This window comes from Pelodiscus sinensis, chromosome 21 (assembly GCF_049634645.1).
Source record: "Pelodiscus sinensis isolate JC-2024 chromosome 21, ASM4963464v1, whole genome shotgun sequence".
In the NCBI taxonomy this organism is placed as follows: Eukaryota; Metazoa; Chordata; order Testudines; family Trionychidae; genus Pelodiscus; species Pelodiscus sinensis.
Window position 1 is genome coordinate 24,035,655 of NC_134731.1, and position 23,645 is coordinate 24,059,299.

At 44.7% G+C, this 23,645-nt stretch overlaps 1 protein-coding gene across 2 annotated transcripts in view; it reads right to left on the bottom strand.

The window, feature by feature from the left end:
- Window positions 1-23,645, bottom strand: part of GTF2I (general transcription factor IIi) — a 106,915-nt gene that overhangs the window by 12,018 nt on the left and 71,252 nt on the right. For both annotated transcript variants that reach the window (XM_075904293.1, XM_075904292.1), the window contains 11 exons: window positions 16,444-16,515; window positions 15,175-15,358; window positions 14,170-14,228; window positions 11,211-11,282; window positions 10,498-10,681; window positions 9,976-10,034; window positions 9,107-9,190; window positions 6,046-6,141; window positions 4,181-4,246; window positions 3,443-3,626; window positions 1,080-1,132 (listed from right to left, as the gene is read on the bottom strand). In XM_075904293.1, coding sequence (XP_075760408.1) covers window positions 1,080-1,132; window positions 3,443-3,626; window positions 4,181-4,246; window positions 6,046-6,141; window positions 9,107-9,190; window positions 9,976-10,034; window positions 10,498-10,681; window positions 11,211-11,282; window positions 14,170-14,228; window positions 15,175-15,358; window positions 16,444-16,515 — 1,113 coding nt within the window. The remainder of the gene's footprint in view (window positions 1-1,079; window positions 1,133-3,442; window positions 3,627-4,180; window positions 4,247-6,045; window positions 6,142-9,106; window positions 9,191-9,975; window positions 10,035-10,497; window positions 10,682-11,210; window positions 11,283-14,169; window positions 14,229-15,174; window positions 15,359-16,443; window positions 16,516-23,645) is intronic.

The window sequence follows — 23,645 nt, forward strand, 5'->3', positions numbered from 1 at the left end:
TTGATTTTGAGATTATGCAAGACCTCCTGGTTAAGCCAAGCCATACTGTCTATCTTTCCTATGCAGTGGAATAGATTGCTTTTGGGCCATTAATAATTTCCCTTTGAAATCTGCCAACTCTCTTCAGTTGTTTTTCCTCTTAGTCTTGCTTCCCATGGGGCCTTACCTACCAGCTCGGAGTTTACCAAAATCTACCTTCCTGAAATCCATGGTCTCTATTTTGCTGTTCTCCCTTCTACCATTCCTTAGAATCATGAACTCTCTGATTTCATGATCACTTTCGCCCAAGCTGCCTTCCACTTTCAAATTCTCAACCAGTTCCTCTCTATTTGTTAAAACAGCTTCCCCCCTAGAAATCAACTATAAAAGATTTCCAATGTCTATTTACAACAACTGAAGGTCTGGTCCAATAGGTTTTGTTCCTGAGCCTCCTCTCACTGATATTACCTTTACACTGGTGTAATTTCACCAACTTCAGTGGAGTTACCTCCGAGTTGAACCACTGAGAGGAGCATCAGGCCCAATGAATACATCTCAGAAACCCAACATTTAACCAGTATCCTTTTCATATGATTGATACAGGAACTTTACCGCTCTCTCCATTTTGCTCTCTTGTCAAGATTGCATTACAGGTTGGAGCTGAGGCAAAATGGCTCCTTCCATTTCAGAGGGTGCATTTTCAGCACTATAAAGCTTTAGATGAGCCACATCTTCCTACTGCTTTGAAGGAAGGATTGTAACAGCCAATGCAAGGGGATCAGAGGCCCTAGGTATGCTAGATAATACAAAATTGACTACAAAAAAGCCATTATTGAAGCTGAATTGCTGAGTAGAAGAACTAGACAGACGTAAAAAAGAATAGCTTTACAGCTCTTCAGTGTAGGAACATTTTTTTTATTACAGCGATGCACCATGGTTATACGTGGGCTTGATTTCTATTTGGGTAAGACTTTCTAGTGAACATATCATGAAGTTTTCACAACTTGGTTTCCACTGGGCAAGTTCCTGAAGTGGTATAATCTTTGAAAGAAGCACAAGACAAATCATCATCCAAACTCCTTAGCCATCATAAAACTTACTCTGGGGACTTTTAGCAGAACTTTCTTTAATCGCCGCCTCGAACATCTCAGGCCTGCAGATGAACAGATTTGAACATTTTATATAGAACAGGAATGTTACACTTAATCTGTCATTTCCTTCCAACAGCAAAGAAAGTACTAGCTGTCAAAACTGAGCAGTCAAGAGAGGGAGAGCAAAGTTAGTATAATAATGCTAGTCAGGCTGTTACACATACAGTTAATAAGAATACTGAGCAGCTTAGTTGTCTACTTTCACCACAGCACAGCTATCAAATCCCTAACACCCTAACGTTTCTACTTTAAGGACAGCAATATAAACACAGCAGCTCTTGCCCAAGTAGTCAAAAAAGGTTGCAACAGTTAAACTTGCAAAATTCCATATCAAACCCTTGTTCCTATATTTGTGCACAGATTCTTGCAGTTATTTTGAATGCAAAGTTTTTGTAATCCATTAAAAGCTTGATTTAAGATCCTTACTCCTTGCTGCAGTGTTGGTGACCTTTTAGCTACAAATGATTATTAACAGGACCCTACCGATTTCATTGCCATAAAAAGGGCATTGTCAGACCTTGAAATAAGCCCTTCTCTGTGAAATTAAGGGTCTCCTTGTTCCTAGAAGCACCCCATCAAAGGAGGCTTCTCAGCTCTGATTGCACAGGGGAAGGAAGGACTTGTCCTCCCCCTGCAAACTGCTCTATTGGAGGGAAGGGGGGGGGGAGAAGAGTAGGAGACCATACCCACCTCTGGGTGCTTGCCCCTACTGTAGGATGCTGCCTGGGAGTGGGCAGCAGCTTGAGTTTCCTGCAGCTAGAGGAAACTTGTGGAGTTGGATTGTATCTTCCCTATGCTGCAGGGAGTGCATCAAAGGGGACATCCTAGCTCTGAGTGGGCAGTGGAAGGACAGGACTTGTCCATCTCCTGCATAGCTGTTGGGGGGTGAGAAGAGACCACAGATGGACCTCTGGGTGTCTCCTCCTGCTGCAGGATGCCATCTGGCATTGGGCAACAGCCTGAGGTTCCTGCAGCTGCATGTGGGACAGGTGGTGAAGTGCTTTCTGAAGCTATGTAAAGAGAGACCAAGTAGTATCGCTACCAAGCAATTCAGGGCAGTGAAGCGCCCCCGTCTAGGCTGTTACCAGTAGTACAGGGGAGATCAGACCCACTTCTACCTGTTGGAGCCTCCTGTGTCTGCAGGAAGCTCTGCAGATTCTCCCTTCAGAATGCAGCACAGAAATGAGGGTGGCGATCCCATGACCACCCTACAATAGGATTGTGACTCCGCCCCACAGTCTCCTTTTGGGTCAGGACTCCATAGTTACAATACTGTGGAATATCAGGTTTAAAACTGCTGAAAATGTGAAATGTACCAATTTTCAAATCCTAAAATGGGATTAGGGAACCTTTTTTGGGTAAGGGACAACTGACCCACAGAAAAATCAGTCAGGGGCTGCACACAAGTGAGGACTCGCCAATGCTGGGGGAGCCCCAAGCCTCAGGGGCCAGATCCAGGAAAGCCAGGGGCTGTATCTGGCCCCTGGGTCTTAGGTTCCCCACCCCTGGTCTATGGCCTTGAAATTAGCCATAATGGACCATGAATTTGATAGGGCCTTAAATATTAACTGCAAAGCTTGCAACTCGCATTAAAGGGAAAAAGCAACGCCACCATTACAATAAGCCCAGAAATATCACTGCTTCCCATTAAGCAGGCTTTCAGGAGCATTCAACACAGGGATGTAAGTGACTAATTGAGTAGTCAACTACCTGACAATCCTAGGCTTATCAGGTAGTCAAGTCACTATTCAACTAGTTGCTACTCCCTGACCGTGGGGGGAAAGCAGGAGCCAGTGCTGAGGGGAGCCAGCTTAAAAGCTGGTTCCCCCAGCACCATCTCTGCCCAAGGAGAGACCTGGGGAGGCAGAGGTGCAGCGAGGGACCGGGTGCAAGCTGGGACTCTGCTGTCCCAGCTCATGTCCAGTCCCAGACACTACACTTCTGCTTTTTAATTGTAGTAAGAGCCAGGCAGCTCTTACGATACGTAAAAAGCAGAGCCACAGCAGGGTTAGCTCCTGGGGTGGGAGCTAACCCTGCTGCAGCTCTGCAGTTTCCCCCACTTATTGACTAATTGATGGAAATTCCATCGACTACTCAATTAATGGATTAAATGCAATTTAACATCCTTAATTCAGCACAGAAAACTATTAATGTGTAATTCCCCCGATCTGAAAAACCCTCTGGCTCTGCCTGGTTTGCCTGACATTCCAGTATATATTCTAGTATAGTTAGTGAAGGAATCTAGCAGTTTTCAGGGCTTGACTTGGTTGAGCTCTGCAGCTCATTCTCACTGGCACACACTGTCCTCTTACTTTTTTATGATAAATTTTATCTTAGATTTGTTTCGCAGGATCTTCTCCAGTCTTGGAATGCCAAAAGTGGATGGTCGGCGGAATGGCACTCCCTCTGGCAGTCCTTCCACATAGAAATCCTCTGGGTAGGATTCAAATAATGCAAACGGGACCTTGACAGGATCTTTAAGCCCCAGAGCTTCCCCTAAAATGAAAAAGAGCATGTCAATTACCCCCAAAAAAATCCTGAAGGATTTCCAGCACTGTTGGTGAGAAAAAGTCAGTCATGCTCCTCCAACCCCTTTCACATTCACACAAGGGGAAAAATCTCAAGTCAGCAATAAATCAAGCAAGTATCTCTTCCTGAGAGAGTGTCTGAATCTCTGACAGCACAGCACCTCTTTCAGTCACATTGTCCAGATGAACTACCAGGAGGCACGTGGCAATATAGAACTAATGAGTATCTGATGGACCACAGGATGTCTGTGAATTTTTGAAGCCAAACCTCTGCTTGATGCCTGCACCACTCCTCCATTCCCAGGCTTACATGGAAAATGTAGGGGGAACTGGAATTTCGAGTCTGCAATGTGAGGATCAGCCTCATAGGAAGTAACAGGGCCCAGAGTTTGCAAAACTATTACAGCCTTTCAGAATGTGCTTATGAAAACCATCATGAAGCATAAGATACATGCCTAAATGAGTAACCCCATCAAGTACTCAAAAGGTACATTTATCATATACTAAAAGGTACATGCTTACCACATTTTTCATTAAAAAGATTTTCAACTTTTTGTTTCAGGTCAGTAATTTTGGCATTCCAAGCCTCTGTCAGGAAATGAGAAGAATTAGACCAACATTTGTATAGAGAAAAAACATTTTTTTAAAAAGATCACTCTAGGACTTGCATATTTATATTTAAAAAAAACAATTTACCACATTAATTTACCAATTAATGGGACGTCAAAAATGAACAAAATGACCATCCTGCTCTGAGCAGCAGTGAACCAATTCCCTCTAATCCTAAACTCATATCCACTAGTCAGGTTCTTCTGGGAGCACAACAGATCTCAGCCAATGAACAAACAGAAGAGCCAACTGTAATGAATCCGATCAGAGGCACACAGAATGACAATCCGAGCCAGCACCCAAAGCTTGGAAAAGGCCAGACAGATGTGCTACTTCCTTGAGAAATGAAATCTCAATGATACTACAGGTTTAACCTCTTTAGTCTGGCACTCTTGGGACCAGACTAAGGCTGAACCAGAGAATTTGCCGGACCATGGGAGGTCAATATTGTCTAGCAACATTGCTAACACTTCCACTGCTTACTGGGCTCTTAGAAGTCATTTTGGAATAAGATTAGAGCTAAATAGCAGCACAGAACACTGAGTCAAGACTGGTGACTGTAAACCAGGGGTGGGGAATCTAAGGTCCAGGGGCCAGATGCAGCCCCAAACTTGCTTAGGGCTCTCCCCGCAGCATTGGGGAGCCCATGCTGGCACTCCATCCCCTGCTTTCCCTCCACAGGGCTGGAGCGCACACAATCTACTAGCCTGGACCCCTCTAGGCTCTGGTGTGCAAGGGGAATGTGGAGAGTGTCTTTCTGCTTCTCTGTCAGAGGCCATGTCAGTGAGGGGTGGGGGTTGGGTTTTTTTTTTTTTTTTTTTGCTTCTCACTTGTATGCAGCCCCCAACTGATTTTTCTGTAGGTCAGCAGCTCCCAACCCAAAAAAAGGTTCCCTGCCCTTGCTGTAAACCAACTTTATGGGACTGTGGGAAACTTGGCTATACTCATGATGAGAGGACATCCGGCTAACTAAAATCATGCCAAACCACAGATGTTACCAGACCAGAGAGGTTCAACCTATAGTTTCACGTCAGGATAGATGTTTATCCCGAATCAATACTAACCCTTCTAACTCCAGTCTAAACTTGTACTGAGCAAAATGAAAGGTTTTTACATTTTGTAATTATACTTGAATCTCTTTAACCTAACAACCCTGGGAAACAGGGTATGCTGGATTAAAGAATTTGCTGGCAGCAAGGGCATTGCAGGGCTTGGGCGGGGGGCCGCTTTACCTGGCACCCCACTCTTGGGGGCACACAACTCTGCACCCCCCCCGCTGCTTTGGTAACAGCAAGAAAAAGCCTCAATAGAAGCATGCTGTTGCACTGCCATACCCCTAGCTGGGGGGAGGGAGGGTGAGTAGCAGTAAGTAGAGCCACTTCCTCCTCCCCTGACCAGGTCCATACCATGGGACACCTGCAGTATGGCTATTCAGGTGTGTCATGTTGATAACCCTGCACAGGGCACAACAAGGAGGAAAAGCTAAAATTCCTACACATGATTCAGCCCAAAATATGTCTTCTAATGGCAAGAAACCATTGAGAGAGAGAGAGAGAAAACTGTTCTTCCATGACCACTGTGAACTTCAGATAGGTGATCATAAACTCAAAAGGTTAAGCTAGCCTATTATTTGCAAACTCAAAGCATCTGACTCAGTCACCACATGCAGAATGAAGGTATCACTGTTAAAAATAAAACCCTTTATTACAAAGTCTCAAACTTTCAAATATCAAAATTAATGAAGAATATCAAGGCAGATGAAATTCCACAGTATTTACCAAAAGAAAATTCTCTTCCTCGTGGCTTGAAGCCCATATTGGACCCATTGGTTTGAGAATTAGTTCGAACATCTGTTGTTTGCGGTTTATTAGGACCTGCAAAAATAAACAGATATATATATAGAGAGAGAGTTAATATATAAAAGTGAGATATAGCATACAAATAACCACCTTATGTGAGAAACAAAAATTATGAAATATGGCAACTAATCACTAATTAAAGCCAACAGTCAACAGTGGAACAAAAATGCTGTTTAGGAGTGATTTAAGGATTGTGGAATTAAACATAACATACTTTAGCACCAATTTAGTCACTGTTCACTCTTCCCTATTATGTGCCTTAAAATAAGAAAGAGTTACCTTGTGCAGTAATGGTGGTTCTTCAAGATGTGCCCCAGGGATGCTCCACTCAGAGCTAGTGCATCCTCGCACCAGCGACCGGGGATTTTTCTAGCAGTGTCTGCCGTGCACGCACTGTGGCGCCCCCTTGTGCTGTTAGTGTTCATTAGGTGCGCACACGGTGTGGCTGCCTCCATTCTTTCTCTACCCGTGCTAGTACAGTGCAGGGCTCCAAAGCAGGGGAAGAAGGGAGGATAGTGGAGCACCCATGGGGACACACATCTCGAAGAACCACCGCTACTGCACAAGGTGAGTAACTCCTTCTTCTTCGAATAGTGTCCCCGTGGGTGCTCCACTCTGGGTAACTATACAGCAGTAGTCAGCTCGTAGAGATGGGTTTGGAGTCCTGTCGTTGTCACCGAGGCTGCTGCTTGTCCGACAGTCATGGATGATGTGATGGAGGATGCCAGCGTGTAATGTTGTGCAAATGTGTGGTCTGATGACCAAGTGGCTGCGTTGCAAATGTCCTGGAGAGGAACATTTTTGAGGAAAGTGGTTGTAGAGGACATGGCCCTGGTAGAATGGGCAGTGATAGTGCCAGGTGGTTCTTTGTTGTGGATGGTGTAGCATGTGTGGATGCATGAAGAGATCCACTTGACGATCCTCTGAGAAGAGACAACCTGTCCCTTAGATCATTCCGCAAAGGATAAAAAGAGTCTAGGAGAGATTCTCCAAGCTGTAGTACGATCAATGGAGAACGTGAGCACTCTACAGATATCCATGGTGTGCCATGCTGCATGTGATGGATCAGTGTGCTTGGGGAAAAATGCAGGTAAGTGTATTGGTTTGTTGATGTGGAAGGGAGAGGGAACTTTCAGGAGAAATTTGGGATGGGGCCAAAGTATCACTCTGTCCTTGCTGAAAATTGTATGGGGGGGGGGGGGGGGGGGGAGAAAGGGTGGTCCGCCATTAGGGTCAGGAAGAGTAATGGTGAAAGAAGGCAGCCTTGGCATACACCTGTTGTGACCTGGCCTTCATTAAGCTCCAGACTCCCTCTGCAGTTAAAGTTTTTTTTTAATGGGGATGAGTTGTTAGCCCATCGCCCAACCCCCAAACTGGAGGACCAGGGAATCGCTTTTTGTCTGGTCTCTACCTGTCTGGCTTGGGTGGCCCTACTAGGAGTAGTAAGCTCCCGTCGGCATAGCTCTGAGGGTCCTTGAGACACGCAAGCCCCCCACCACATCAAGGTAGTGATCCAATTGCGGGGGTCACAAAAACAGACTGGGTCACAAAAATGGCATATGCTGACTCAGGAAGGGGTCTCCAATGGACTCAAACTAGGAAGCTTGAAGATCTAGAGTTTGCAGATGACTTAGCCCTGCTTGCAGACAAATTAGAGCATATGCAAGAGAAGGCAGACGCCCTACAGGAAACAGCCGAGCGAGTGGGCCTCAAGATTAGTCAAGAGAAGAACAAGTTGATGCGCATTAACGACAGTCAGGAATTGAAGGAAAACCACTGCAAGAGGTAGATCACTGCTGGCGGCACTGATTGGTCAGCAGGCAGTATATCGGTATGGGGTCTCTTGGGTGCTGAGGCTGGTGTCGACTGAGTTGGTGGCTTTGGTGCCAAGCGTTGTTCATGTAGGCTCAATGGTGCGGCGAGTGCCGCTTGTTTTTGTTTGGGCTCCGAGTGTGCCCTCTTATGCAGTGCCAGCACCTTGGGTGGTGCCGTGTTCAACGTGCCAGGCCTGTCCGTGGTGCTGACTCTCGAGGCTGTTGGTGCCAAGGGTAAGGATTGGGTTGGAGAGAGTCTAGTTTTTGAGAGAGATTTGCCAGAAGAGGCAGAGGGATGTGTTTTGTCCATACCTTTCGACTCAGAAGTTGACTTAGAGGCAGGTGGTGTGTCCTCAGAAGGTGGTTGGAGCAACCTTTCATAGAGGAAGGTTTTTAGCATGTTAGTGTGGTCACCGCATGCTCTGGCCATCAATCTGGAGCAATAAGAACACTTTTGTGTCTGGTGAGTTTCTCCAAGGCACTTTATGCATGCAGAATGCTTGTCAGAGATGGGAATAGCATCCCAGCACAACTCATACCTCTTGAAGCTGGGAGATCTGGGCATTAGGCACGGTGAGAAGCGGCGGGCCGATGACGACGGAAATAAATATATTTTTTTAAAATAGGGTCTGGTGGGCCATCTTAAAACTTGGAAATGTGAGGAAACTAAGAGGAAATAATAGTTTTTGTCATTTTTCTGTAGAGACAGTGGGAAGGAAAGAAGTTTTGTCTGCTGCAGAGGATGGTAGAGAAGGAACTGAGGGAGCTACGCTGCATGCCTAACAGACACTAACAGCACGAGGGGCACCACAGCACGTGCTCAGTGGACACTAAAGTCTCCTGTCGCCAGAGTGAGGATGAACCAGCACCCAGAGTGGAGCACCCACGCAGACAATACTCAAAGAAGAAATTCTCATTTCCCACTTTGGAATGAAAGATCCAAATGTGTAACGAAACAAGCCCTGAGAGAGGCATCATTCTTCTTATAACTGACAATGTTAATCAGAAATGAAAAATAGAACTGAAGTTAAATTAAGTTTTCTACATGGGGCAAAACTTAGAGAAGCTTTTAAAAATAATATAATTGTACTGTGTATGAAAAATCTTCTGCCGTTACTACTGCAATTTACTGTAATAAGAATATTCCCTAAAGGAAGATTTCCTACCTTCTTCAACAGTCACCTCAATCTCTGGGACCTTTGAATTGCTTGCAGGACTTCTTGCTCTCTTTGAGCTCTTTGGACTCAGTGCTACAAATCAACAATACTATTACTCTTCAATAACAGACGTAATGCACAGCTGCCAAATGGCAGTACTTGGATACATCCCACAAATAAAATAATCTGACACAATCTGTATTTAATGGTGTGATTTAGAAAGCCCAACCACACAGGTAAGATCCCATACTTTAAGAAGAGAATTTAATACATGTGAAGTAGGTCCAATAGATGCTAATTCAATATTTACTACATTAGTGAGCACCACACAAGATAAATACAGATAAGATCGTCAGCACTATTGGTTTTAAGTGGAATTTACGTTTTTGGTTCGTGTGTTCTCTAAATCCAAAAAGTTAATTCAAACTTATAGTTATAAAGATCTTTATTTTGTAAGTGACTTGACAGTTTCTATAAGAAACTGATTTTCTAATTTCTTTTAAATATACAAAGATCCAGTTTAGATACTTTATTAATAGAAAATCTATGGACCTTAGTAATTTCTGTAGTTTACACCTCCAGATTTGTATTGTTCCAGTCATAAAATAAATGAATTGTATACTTAATTGGTGTGCTCTTAAGCAGATACTCATATCTGACTTCTGCTACATATCCCAATGTTTTGTAAGAATATAGGTTTTATATTTTTAGGAAAATCATTTAGGCCAGATTGTACCACCATTGCCCATGTTAGGTAGCACCCGTTTTTGGTCAGGAGCCTGTACTATTTTCAAGCACCAAGCTGCTACTCGGCCTAGTAAGGGAAGTGGAATCTGGGCCTCTGAATTGAGGGCAATATGTAATGTTTCACCACTTACCTTTAGTGTTAACTTTGCTAGCCAATCCAGCAGGCAAATAAGAAGTAACAAGCTCTGGCCTAAAAATGTAAAATAGGTTACAGAATGCAGTCTAATAAATTACAGATGCAAAAGTAGTACAGGGAGTTATTTACATAGTTATTGGGATTCAGAAAAATTTATGTAAAGTCACTGCAACAATCTTTTAGGTCATGGAAGTATGGGAGACTCCATGTAAAGTAATAGGAAAGAGTTCAAAAACCTAAGGCTAATTACCTTGATTTTTGTTTGGCTGGAAAAATGCTTCAAGATACAGAACTATTATCTCCTCTAGGTACACGTTGCACGATACACACCAATTATGCATATACACCTCATTTTATGAAATTTAACCAGGAAGGCATGTCCTTTTATAAGAGAAAGTGAATTGCCACTTTATCCATAAGAGACATTAGGCTGCATCTAAAAACCCAAAAGCCTCAGAAAAAGATTCATATAATTTTAGAAATCATCAGTTACAAAATACTGAAATTGTAAACTTACTTTTTAACAATAAATTTGATTTTGCCACTGCCACGGACAATTCTTTCAAGTCGTGGAATTCCAAACCATGTAGGACTCCGGAAGGGGATTCCTTCAGGCAAGCCTTCCACATACAAGTACTCAGGGTTTGATTCAAATACAGGGTACGGAACCTTCACTGCTTCAGAAAGCCCCAATGCTTGGGCTAAAAATAAAGATGTGACAAGCTCAGATGGGAGGCATGTTATTTCAACTGTTCTTCGTAAGGCTGACATTTTTATTAGTTATAGGGGAAGTAGCACATCTATTCAGAAAAGGATAAGAAGAGGAATTTAAAACTATTTTCCCACCACCATTCCACAGTTGGGAATCACTACATGTAGTGATTTTGTGAATCTTACTACGTAGGTTCTTTCAATAACCATCAATCTAGATCCGCAGTTTCTGATACTGTTTTATAAGAGCTCTTTTCACACAAGGATCTCAAAGCCCTTTATAAATGTGCACAAATACTATTCATGCAAATTCAGACAACTGGAGGCACAGAGAATGCTGATATGACTTGCCCAAAGTCACTAGCAGAATGAGGAATAAAACTCAAGATTCCCAGATCTGTTCTGCTACATTTTTAAATGTTTGTTTTAATTTAGTGTGTACCACAATGCTCCTTAGATAGAAGGTTTTTTTTAAAGCAGAGTAGCACTGCAACATAGTTTATTTAAGGCTTAACTTACCAAATTTCAGATTAAATATCTCTTCCACTTGCTTCCTTAGTTTTGTGATTCTGACATTCCAATCTTCTTTGACTGAAAATCAAAAACAGATGCATCCTGGGTTACTGAGTTACCCGAAAGTGGTACTACTAAGCATATTTCTTTTACTACAGGGTTTCTGTGTAAAAACAGCCATAAATCGACAGGACAGAGGGCTTTTGCCGGTAGAGTTATTCTTCTGCCCAAGAGTTCTTGCACAAAAAGGTGTGTGTGGACGCTCAACAAGGGTTTCTTGCGGAAAAAGAGCCTATCACAAAACGGACAGGTGCTTTGATGGCCATTCTGTGAATGGCAATCAGAACTTTCTTGCACAAGGGTGTCTATGCAATGTGGACACTCTCTTGTGCAAAAGCACATAACTTTTACGATGTGCTTTGAGGTCTGGATGCGCTTTTGCGCAAGAAGTTTTTGCGGAAAATCTTCCGCAAAAAGCTTCTTGCGCAAAACCTTGCACGGTGTAGACAAAGCTCAGGAATCTAAATTATCAATGCAAAAATAGCCTTGCTTTCTAGGATTCACAGTCACATTTTCATACAAGAGGATTTACACATGTACTGCTTATTAGTGGTAAATGAAATATGCATAATATATATCAATGATGGGAAAATATATTTCAGGATGGCTCCATTACTGGATTGCTCTCTTAGGCTTTTTTCTTTTCTTTAAATGGTGATTGCTGCATGGTGGTATTTCCAGGAGTAAAAATGCTATTAAAGCAGTTTCTTTTGTCACCGATATTGTCCACATTTATTGCTGCAGCTATCATGCCAAATGCCAGTTTGATTGTACAGTTGGACAATAAGCAAGGGTTTTGGCAGCAAGAATGAAATTAGATGCTGCCTAAGTCTGCAGAGCAGCTTTCAACTCACATTTCCACTGAGCTACTCCATCTCTATATACAAGTCTTATCCCTGAAAGCCAAAAAAAATCCCCAAGATGCTTTGATAAGAGGAGGATACTACGGAACTGCAAACATTTGAAGGCAAAAGCATCCTGCATTCTCTGCTTAGTTAAAACCCAACATTTTTTTTGGTTCTGTGAAAAATTGTGAATACAGTCCTATAACTAAATCGAACAGTTATCATTAACGTGGTCCCCGTCTCTGCTATTGCTGGCAGAGGCAAGGTCAGGGAATAGGATCATTCAAGCGATCGAGGTACCAAACGGCACATACATAATACACCTCCGACCAGATCATCTCAATATGTTTCTCAAATAAATTCAGTGCCATAAGACAACTGTTTGGTAGATAATGCACCGAGATAAGTAAATGGAGGCTAGAGAAATCTTTTAATGCTGGTTCTTTTTCCAGGCTAAATCTCCATAGTATTTTGAGTCCCTTCCAATTGTGTGATAAACAACAGGACCATCTATCATGAGGTATTCTTTTCTTTCTTCTTCATGTTTTTCTCTCCCAAAATCACCTTTCACTTACCTAAAGGCAGTGTCAAAGCTGAGACTAGAATTGAGAAATTGAGACTAAAATTGAGTATGATTCCTACTTCTGTGCTACAACCACTAGAGGACTCACCCTCTTATATGAAACAAGTTCTGGACTGTATAAAGTCATCTGGGTTCTTTTCCTTCACTACTCTTTGCTTTTTCAAAAAATCATTCTGGGAGAAAGTAAGGCACATCTCACTTTTCGAAGATGATCTTGATAACATAAGAGACTAAGAGCCTGATCAAAGACTCACTGAAATGTATGGAAATATGCCCAGTAACTTCCATGGGCTTTGGATTAGGCCCTAACAGATCTTTGAAATTCTCATGATTTCCCAAAGTTTTAAGTCTGATTCAATTTCTAAAGTCTCAGAGGTTAGCTGGACACTAACCATAATGTTTCAGATCATTATCGTCAAGGATAGCCATATTATTGATCTTTTATAAACCCTCTGAAGAGCACACCAGTATTCCCTCAATCAAAAGTATTAGTGTATTTCATTTTCTTTAAAAAGTGATATCATTCTCCAAATAGGTTTTCCATTCTAAATAACTCCACATTCCTCCCTCACAGGTTCTTAAAATGTACTACTTAATAAAATGAGGAAGGGAGTTAATTGTTGGTCAAAATATATTTATATCAAACACATTCTCTTACAAAGCTTGTGATTAATTTCTAATTTACCTAAACATGAAGATTCCTTCAAGTACAAATATATTAATTTAAAGAGAGAGTCTCTTCTGTATTAATACATACAGTAAAAGACCTTTTATCTGGCATTCTGGGAGAACGGAAGGTGCCAGTAAATTAAAAATGTCAGCCAAGAAGGAAGAGTTTGGAGTGCAGGTGTGTGCACGCATGTAAATGGAGGAAATTGGGGGGGGGGGGGGGGGGGGGGGGGGGGGGACGACACCGCAGGCCACTGGAGGGAGTTTGGAGCAGACACTCACCTCCAGCAACACCCACAAGTTCCTGGCATAGGTACAGCCAGGTGGCTCTGCTGCAAGCAGGTATGCTGCCTCGAGGCCATCCCCTGCAGCTTCCATTGGCCATGGTTCCCAGCTAAAGGGCTAGGAGCTGCAGAGGGAAGATGCAGACAGCCTGCCTGCAAATCTGTCTGGCCTTGCCTCTGCCAGCAACAGCAGGGACAGGGAACTACTTATGGGGCCACTGGAGGGAAGTACCCCTCCCCCTATCCAGCACTCCGAGTTCCTTCCCAAATGCCCTCTCAGAGGGCGCCCCAAAGCCCCTCCAACACCTCAGCAGCCCTCACCAACTGCACTATAAACTGGGCTTTCTGTGCAGATCAGAAAATCTGTTTCTTGAGTTTGCTGGTTGGTGAGGTGCCAGATAAAAGGCCTCTTACTGTATTTGGTACCACTTTTCTCTTGCACACAGAGGTCAGAAAAATGTGTTTCATGTATCTATTCTGCATATGGCTACATAGATGAAAATTGCACACAGTATGGATCCTACCTGGAGTATTGGATCTTGGTTGAGTGACTTCTGTTGGACTGAGAGTTAGTAGTTCTGGCCTGTAATTAGAGAGCAGGTTATCAAATTGTTCTATAGTGTCTCTATTTTTTTGTTTTATGAATCTATATTTGATTTTAACACTGCTGGGGTGGGCAAGATGCTGCCTCTCCAAGACCAGAAGGCACAGAAACAGCCCCATGTTAAGCTGTTTCCGACCAATAGGAGCTGAGAAATTGTGCTTGGGGAAGGGGCAGTGCACAAAGTCTTCACTTTCTCCCTGGCGCCCAGAGCAACCATCCACAGGGAGCAGCCAGCCATTTTGAGCAACCTAGAATTGCAGCAGGCAGTAAGCCCGCCTCAGGGTCCTGCAGGGCTGCTGGCTGGAAACTGTCTAGGTAAGTGCTTCTTGGCTAGAGTCTGGCTCTGGCAGCCCAGTCCCTCCCACACCTCAACTTCCTGCCCCTGGTCACCACTGCTCAGTACACCCCTCTCCAGCTCACAACTCCCTCCCAGAACCTGCACCTCCTCCCATGACCCCTTCCCAGGCCAGAATACTCCCCTCCCGTCCCTGACCCTGCACCTCAATCTCCTGCCCCAGATCACACTTCCTCCTTCACCCAAACTTCCTCTCAGACCCACACCCTCTCCTGAACCCCAGTCCCCTACCCCGAGGTCCCTTCTGCACCCAACCATTGTCCCAGACTCCACACCCCCTTAATAGAAAAGTGTGGTCCTTGACCACTTACCAAAATCTTATAGTGGCTCTCCATTAAACATTACTGCCCACCCCTGAGTTAGGTGCAATACAGATATTTAGGAAAATTGTGGCCTAAATTGAGAACGCCAATTTTCTTTGTAATGTGAAATATCTTCTGTCTGCCTGGTACCAGAACCCAGAATGCTTTATGACATTATAAAAGAGAAATATTTTCTTTTGCTTCAAATCTGTCAATGTCCTGACGTTTTCTTCTTGTTTTTTTCAGTTTATGTACTATGTTCACCTACCTTTTGATTACAAATTTTATTCTGTTGCCCACTTGAATAATCTTTTCCAGCCGAGGGATTCCATACCAGGATGGACTCCTAAATGGAATGTTCTCTGGCAGACCCTCCACATAGAGATCACTGGGGTGTGCCTCAAATTTCTGATATGGGACAGCTTTCGGCTCCGTGCTCCCTAGGGCTTCAGCTGTTAGAGTAACAGAAAGTCAACAAAATACATCCAATGACTGATCAATTCAGCCAAACATTTTGATTTAGCAAAAATGATACTACACCTCTGGGCCATCACATAAAACAGAAACATTACATACAAACATACCACAGAACATACCAACCCATGGGACTCTAAATTGAAGATTACAGAGTTTAGTGGACTAATTATCATATCTCATCCGATGCTCAGTACATAGCCCATTAACAGTGATAGACTGAAGATTAATGCCACTGAGTTTGGACAGCAGAAAAAGTTAAAACAGCATGTGGCTCAAGGTAAGTATAAATTATTTTCTTACAGTATCACATTTTTCAATTATTTCATTCATGACTTGCATATGTTCCTAAGCAGCTTTCAAATTCAAGCAGATCAGAAATTCCCAGCTATTAATTATAACAATGTCAGAGATGATATACTGTACATTAAAAATAAGCTATTTGCTTTAACATAACTGAAGAGAAAAATCTACATGCAAAAGAGATCAGAACAAAAAAGACAATTTTACAAATTAATTCAGTGTCTTTTATTGTAAACTTACCTTTTTGAACAATCACAGTAATAAAAGGTTTATTTTTGCTTACTAGTCAGGATATGAAGCATTTGGAAAAATTTAATTCAAGAGTTTCATCTATTTATGCCTCGGAACGATCCAATAAAGCAGGGGTGGGGAACCTTTTTTAGGGTTGGAGGCTACTGACCCACCAAAAACAAAATCAGTTGGGGGCTGCACACAAGTGAGAAGTAGGAGGAAAAAAACCCTCACTATGGCCCCCGATCGATAAGGAGAAAGACACTTCCCACATTCCCCTTGCACACCAGACCGGGGGGGGAGAGAGAAGGCAGTCTAGTAGATTTTGTGCACTCCAGCCTCCAGGGGGGAAGCAGAGGGGCTGGAGCACCAGCACAGGCTCCCCAATGCTGGGGGAGCCCAAGCAAGCCAAGGGCCACCCCTTGCAATAAAGCTTTCCTCACCCCTGCAATAAAGCTTTCTTAAGACTAGCTAGTACAAAACCAATCTATTATGCATTAAAAAGCTGGAGTACTCTCTGTGTACTTACCAAATTTTTTGCAGAAAAGCTGATCTACCATCTTTCTTAATTTGGTGATTCGGGCATACCACTCTTCTTTCACTACAATTAACAGTAACAGAATAAAGATAACATTCCTTAATTGTTTTGATTAACTGCAAGGTTGTAAAGAGAAGTGAGAGACAGTCGCTATTCATTAAATCTACACAAGGAATGGGTTATTAGTTTCCACAATCATAAGAATATTAAGAGACATGAGTGCACTTCATTGGTCTTCAAACTACAGGTTGAACCTCTCTAGTCTGGCAACATCAGTGGTCCAGCATGATTTTAAGTGAGCCGGGTCCACTTATCATGGGTGTAGCTAAGGTTCCAATGGTTCCATAAAGTCCTGGCTCTCAGTGTTCTGTGCTACTATTTAGCTCTAATTTATCCCTAAATGTCTTCTTTAGAGCCCAATAAGCAGTGGAAGTGCTGGTAACACTGCTAGACAATATTGAATCTCCTGTGGTCTGGCAAATTCTCTGGTTGGCACTGGTCAGATTCTGAGGTTGCTGGATTAGAGAGGTTCAATCTATACTTCTACTGAACCCTTAAGAAAAACAGCAAAGATATTGGATTTTTAAAAAAATCACAAAAGCAAGAATACAATTATGTTTCACACTCCATCCTTAGCGCATCTTGTAGCTACAACTACCTAAATTTGGTCCTCAAAGCAGGTGGGCAAATTGGTTCACAACAATGGGTGATCTTACTTTGGAGGTGACATACAATACCTTCATGCAATTGGTTAAGGAGGGAATGATATCCTTAACTCTTATTTTCAATGCTTAATTCCAACTTTTTTTAAAACAAAAATATTATATATATGTTTTTCTTTAAATACTAGTATATGGCCGCATTAAGACTGATACAAAAGTTTCACCAATACAGACTCTTATTCCTAGGTTCTCGTGTCTCTCCTATAGACTCAAGAATTTTCTAATATTCCCAATTGTCCCTCTCAGAAGAAGGTTGAGTACACGTATTTTTGGGGGTTTAGGAAGCTTATATGAGCTAGCATCTCTTTAAATTGCATTACATTTTATATATTCTCTTCACATCCAAGTTTATACAATTAGAAAAACCTGACTCTGATGTGGAGACAGATAGCAGGATAACAACTTAATTAAAACACACAATAAGGAAAATAATTTTCCAATTGTCATTCACACAATGCTATGTATATTTTTCTTTAAAAAAACAAACACGCACAAAAGTAATCTTTGTCCTCCAGGTTCAGGGTAAAAGAATCTGATGGATATGGATAAATGCTTGCATAAGTATCTTGAGTGGATATTTCTGGCACCTTTAAGTGAACTTTGAGTATAGGCAAAATAATCTATTCAAAATATTTACCGTGGAGAAACAATCAAGTGGTAATGTGAATTATCTTTTGCATTTTAAGCCTTACCTTATAACAGTAGCCATGAAGACAAACAATATCACCATTAAAATATTTTAGCACATAACACACACCCTAAATCTCACACTTCAGTTTAAATACATCATCAACTTAACCAAATATACACACTGATAAATGTACCTCTTTAGCCACTAAAATGGCATCAACTGTGGAGAAAGAAATCATTTACCCTACCCTGTCAAATTAATAATCAAAAGGTGGTCTCTCTGGCTGTGTCTAGATTGGCATGATTTTCCGGAAATGTTTTAACGGAAAAGTTTTCCGTTAAAAGCATTTTCGGAACAGAGCGTCTAGATTGGCATGGATGCTTTTCTGCAAAAGCACTTTTTGTGGAAAAGCGTCTGTGCCAATCTAGACACGCTTTTCCGCAAAAAAAAAAAGCCCCAATTGCCATTTTCGCGATTGGGGCTTTTTTGCAGAAAACAAATCTGAGCTGTCTACACTGGCCCTTTTGCTCAAAAGCTTTGCGCAAAAGGGACTTTTGCCTGAACGGGAGCAGAATAGTATTTCCGCAAGAAGAGAGAGTTACTCACCCTGTGAAGTAACGTCTGTTCTTCGAGATGTGTCCCCCCGTGGGTGCTCCACTCAAGGTGCTGGGGTCTGTCCCGGCGCCACAAAACTGAGAAACTTCCATAGCAGTAGCCTGCCGGCCCGCGCATGCACTCCTGTTGCCTCGCGCCGTTCGCGCCGTTACAGTTGAGTGCGGGCCGGCTTGTCAGTTTCCTCGCAACCAGAAGCATCTGAAAGAGATAAATAGAAGCTCCAAAGCAGGGAGGAGGATGGGTCGTGGAGCACCCACGGGGACACACATCTCGAAGAACAGACGTTACTGCACAGGGTGAGTAACTCTCTCTTCTTCGTCGAGTAGTGTCCCCGAGGGTGCTCCACTTAGGGTGTTCTATGCAGATAGAAGGCCAGTGCCCGTCTAACATCGAGGGTATGTAAACGTGCGTCTTCTGGCAAGGAATGAGGCTTTGGAAAGAATGTTGGCAGACTTATGGGCTCGGTTATATGGAAGGAAGAATTTATCTTCAGCAGGAAGGGGGGATGAATGCGAAGCAGAACCCCTTGTTCAGAAAATAAAGTGTATGGTGGATCGGCTGAAAGAGCCGCCAACTCACTAACCCGACGTGCTGACGTGATTGCTAGAAGGAAAGACACCTTCATTGTGAGCATGCGCAGGTCGCAAGTTGCTAAAGGTTCAAAGGGGGGACGAGTTAGTGCGTCCAGTACCAAAGATAAGTCCCACGGCTCCGGGGTGATTGTGAAGGTCGGATATAGGTTATCAAGTCCCTTTAGGAATCTTTTAACTAACGGGTGAGCAAACAGTGAATGTCCGTCGATGTGCGAACGGAAGGCCGAGATTGCTGCCAAGTGCACTTTCAATGAAGCGTTCGCTAAGCCCTCCGTCTTCAGATGGAAGACGTAGTCCAAAGTATGCTGCACCGGTAAAGAAAGAGGGTCCAAGTCCCTTTCCAGACACTATGCTTGGAACCGGTGCCATTTGTAGGTGTAGGCCTTGAGAGTGCTATGGCGTCTGCTATTCATCAGTACGTTTCACTTCCTGAGAACAAGTCATTTCCGGTGGCTGAAACCAGTTAGGAGCCATGCCGTAAGATGCATGCGATCGATGCTCGGATGCAGCATTGAACCGTGCTGTTGAGACAGTAAGTTGGGCCTCAGTGGAAGCCGTTGTGGCTGAGCGACCGACATTCTGGACAATTGTGTCAGCCAAGTCTGACGAGGCCAATAGGGTGCTATGAAGATCACTGTTGCGCCCTCCGTCGCTATCTTCTCCAGTGCCCTCGGAATAAAAGGAAGAGGCGGAAACGCGTAGAGAAGTTGGTGAGAGCCCCAATTGAGCAGAAGAGCATCCCCCAGGGAATTCTTGCCGGTACCCGCCCGAGAACAATACTGATGACACTTTTTGTTGTGATGAGTGGCAAAGAGATCTATACTCGGGAACCCCCAGAGATGGAAGAGACCGTGAACCACTTTGTTGTGTAACTCCCACTCGTGCTGAGTAAGGAAGTGTCTGCTCAGGGCGGTGGCGATGGTAATGTCCTTGCCCAGGAGGTACGATGCGGTGAGGGTTATACCGTGGTGGACTGCCCAGTTCCACAGTCGTATGGCCTCTGCGCAAAGGGGTCGTGAACGCGCCCCGCCTTGTCTGTTGATAGAGTACACCATGCATATATTGTCGGTGAGAATGTGGACTGCAAGACCTCGGATCATCTGCAGGAAATGTCTGCATGCGTTGAATACAGCCCACAGTTCGAGGAGGTTTATGTGTTGCAGGGACTCCTGTGTCATCCAGAGCCCTTGAACTCGACGTTCCTGCAGATGTGCCCCCCAGCCGATCAAAGAGGCATCCGTTGTGATCTGTACCGTGGGCCTGCGTGCGTGGAATGGTATGCCTGATAAGTTTTTGGGGTTGTCTTGACGCGTCCGGGAATGGACACTGTCTTGCTCACAGCGTGGACCCCCGGCGTGTACACCTTGAACAGCCAATGCTGGAGACTGCGTAGGTGAAGTCTCGCATGTGGCACCACATATGTGGTGGCAGCCATGTGCCCCAGCAATTTTAGACAAGTGAGTATGCTGGATCTGAGAGCAATTGAGACAGACTGCACCAAATCCTGGATCAACTGGAGTCTTACCGTAGGTAAGTACACTCTTGCACTCAGTGCATCGAGTTTCGTGCCGATAAATTCCAAGTCCTGACTTGGTGTTAGGGACAATTTGCCGAAATTGATTATAAGGCCCAACGTCTCGAATACTGATGTGGTGGTGGTCACTGCCCATGCCGCCTCTTGGCGGATAGGGGCCTTTAGTAGACAATCGTCGAGATTTGGGAAGATCGTAATATTGAGGCGTTGGAGGTAGGCAGCTACCACCGCCAGGGTTTTGGAAAATACCCGTGGTGCTGCTGACAGACCGAAGGGTAAGACGCGGTATTGGTAATGTTCTGTGCCCACCATGAAACGAAGGAATCGCCTGTGGGCCGGGTGAATTGCTATGTGGAAATAGGCGTCCTGTAAGTCGAGGGACGCAACCCAATCCCCTTTGTGGAGAGCCGGGATGACAGAAGCCAACGTGACCATTTTGAATTTTTGTTTCCACAGGTAGCGGTTGAGTCGACGCAGGTCCAGAATAGGCCTCCAACCCCCTGATTTCTTCTGGGTGAGGAAGTACCGGGAGTAGAAACCTCTCCCCCGGAACTGAACGGGTACCCTCTCCACAGCTCCTATAGTAACTGAACGGGACACCTCTTGCTGTAGAAGAATCTCATGAGAGGGGTCCCTGTAAAGGGAGGGGAGGGTGGGCAGTAGGGGGGGGGGGGGGGAGTTGAAAGGGATGGCATATCCTGAAACTACTATGTCGTTGACCCATTGGTCGGTGGAAATCAGAGACCAGCGATGTTGATAAGGTCTCAGCTGATGATGGAATAAAGCTACTTGTGATGCTCCCAATAAAGGGGTTGTCCGCAGTCCCTCGACTGACCCATCAAACTTGTTGCCGGCCCTGTTGTTGACCGGATGTCTTGCCAGGTTGCTGTCTTAGTCTCTGCTGGCATTGCCTTGGTCTCTGTTGTTCATATGGCTTGGGGCGGAATGTTGCATAAGAGAAGGGTCTCTGTTTATTATAGGGCGTATACCTTTTGCGTTTATAAGGAGGCGTATACATCCCCAGCGTTCTAAGAGTCGTTCAGGAGTCCTTGCCCGAGTGGAACACCTGATCCGTGGCCTGGGCGAAAAGAGACTGTCGATCGAATGGTAAGTCTTCTACTTTGTTGAGCAACTCTTTCGGGGCAGCTGCCTGATGCAGCCAGGACACACGCCGCATGATTACAGCAGTAGGTGTGGCTCTAGCTGCTGCATCTGCCATGTCCAGGGCGATTTGCAGTGCTGTTCTGGCCACTGTGTAGCCCTCCTGTATTACTGCCCTCAAGATTTGGCGCTTGGAGTCTGGTAGGTGTTCTAGGAGGGGGACTAATTTAGAGTAATTGTCAAAATCATGATTCGCGAGGGGAGCTCCGTAGTTACACATACGGAGGACTGATGTGGCCGAAGAATATACTTTCCTACCTAAAATGTCTAGGCGTTTAGCCTCCTTGTCACTTGCAGTGTTTTTATTCTGAGCCGTCTTCGATCTTTGTTGGGTGGCGTCCATAACAAGGGAATTGGGTTGGGGATGCGTAAACAAAAAGTCCATACCCTTTTGGTTTATAAAGTCTTTCTTGTCCGCCCTCTTGTTCGTCGGTAAGGAAGCGGCGGGAGTCTGCCATATATCATTTGCGATCTCCAAGATAGCCTCATCGAAGGGCAGAGCCAGTTTTGATTTTTGTGAGGGCTGCAAGTTTTTCAGCAAACGGTGTTGTTTTTGCTGTATGTTCGTAGTTTGAATGTTCTGAGATTGTGCAACCCTGTCAAAGAGCTCTTGAAACTGCTTGTGGTCTTCCGTGGGAGATAACTCTCCAGGGAAGACAGAATCATCCGGGGATGACGATGAATGATTGGCTGGAGACTCCGGTTCCTTATTCAGAGTATAGTTGTTCTCATGCCCGTCCTGATCAGTAACTGAGATAGCGTCTTCTGCAAACACTGGTGGAATCGTCGGCGAAGGCGCGCGAAGTGTAGACGCTGGCCAAGTGGGTTGTGGGGATCATGATCTACGAGAATATCGACGGTCATCATAGTAACGATCATATCTCCGACGGTGAGTTGGGGAGCGTCTGGGGGAGTAGGCTCCGGATGCATCATACCGGTGTGAACATCTCGAACGCCTGGATAGTCCCAGTGACACCGATCTGTCAGAAAAACGAGATGGAGAGCGAGAATAGTAGGAATAGCATCGTTCATCACGATAATGGTAGTGATGGTATGAGGATTACCGCTGAGGTGATGCATGGTAGCGGTCCCTGGTGGAGACATAACGAGGAGAACGATGGTTGTTAGAGGAAAATGAAGTTGGTGATCAGGGTCCTGGAGAGAACCGAGCTCGGTCAGGGGTGAGTGAGGGCGTCCGAACGTGCCTCGACGTGTATGGGACCTCAGTCAGCACCGAATGATCAGCAGGTGAAGACGGTGCCATTTGAATTGATGGTCCCTACCACCTGGCTGCTCTGCAAAGGAATCAGCGGTGCCACGGGAGTTAAAGGCTGTGTCAGTGCCGAAGGAGACAGCGGTGCAGAGGGCTGTACGGTGCCGATGATAGACTGCAGAGCCTGAGTCAGTGCTGTCAGCTGCGGCGCCGCTGGAGTCAAGGTCTCAGCCGTCGGCACCGTGGGCATGGGTGCCGATAGAGCCGTGAGTGGCTGCGCATGCATGACATCAGCTGGCACCGGGGCCGTCATTATCGGCTGTAACTCGGCCGTTGGGGCCACTGCTGGTGCCGATTCCACCCGCGGTCCTTTAGCAGGAGCCCGCATCGGGTCTTTAGCGCGTGCCAAAGCCGGGGCTGAGGCACTACGGCCCTTGCCCGTCTTCTCTGCCGGTGCCTCGGCACAAAGCCAGAGGTACCCGGTGTGTCCGGCACACTCCTGCGGTGCGGTAGTCCGGTGGTTTTGTGGAGCTCCTTCGCGGGCAAGCGAGGCAGGTGCGCTCCCGAGACAGCGGGAGACGGTGTATCAGACTGAAGGGCTTTGTTAAACAAAATCACCCTTAGTCGCATTTCCCTATCGCGCCGAGCGTGAGCTGTCAATTTCATGCAGTGAGGGCACTTCAACGGGATGTGCCCATCCCCTAAACATTTAACACATTGCGAG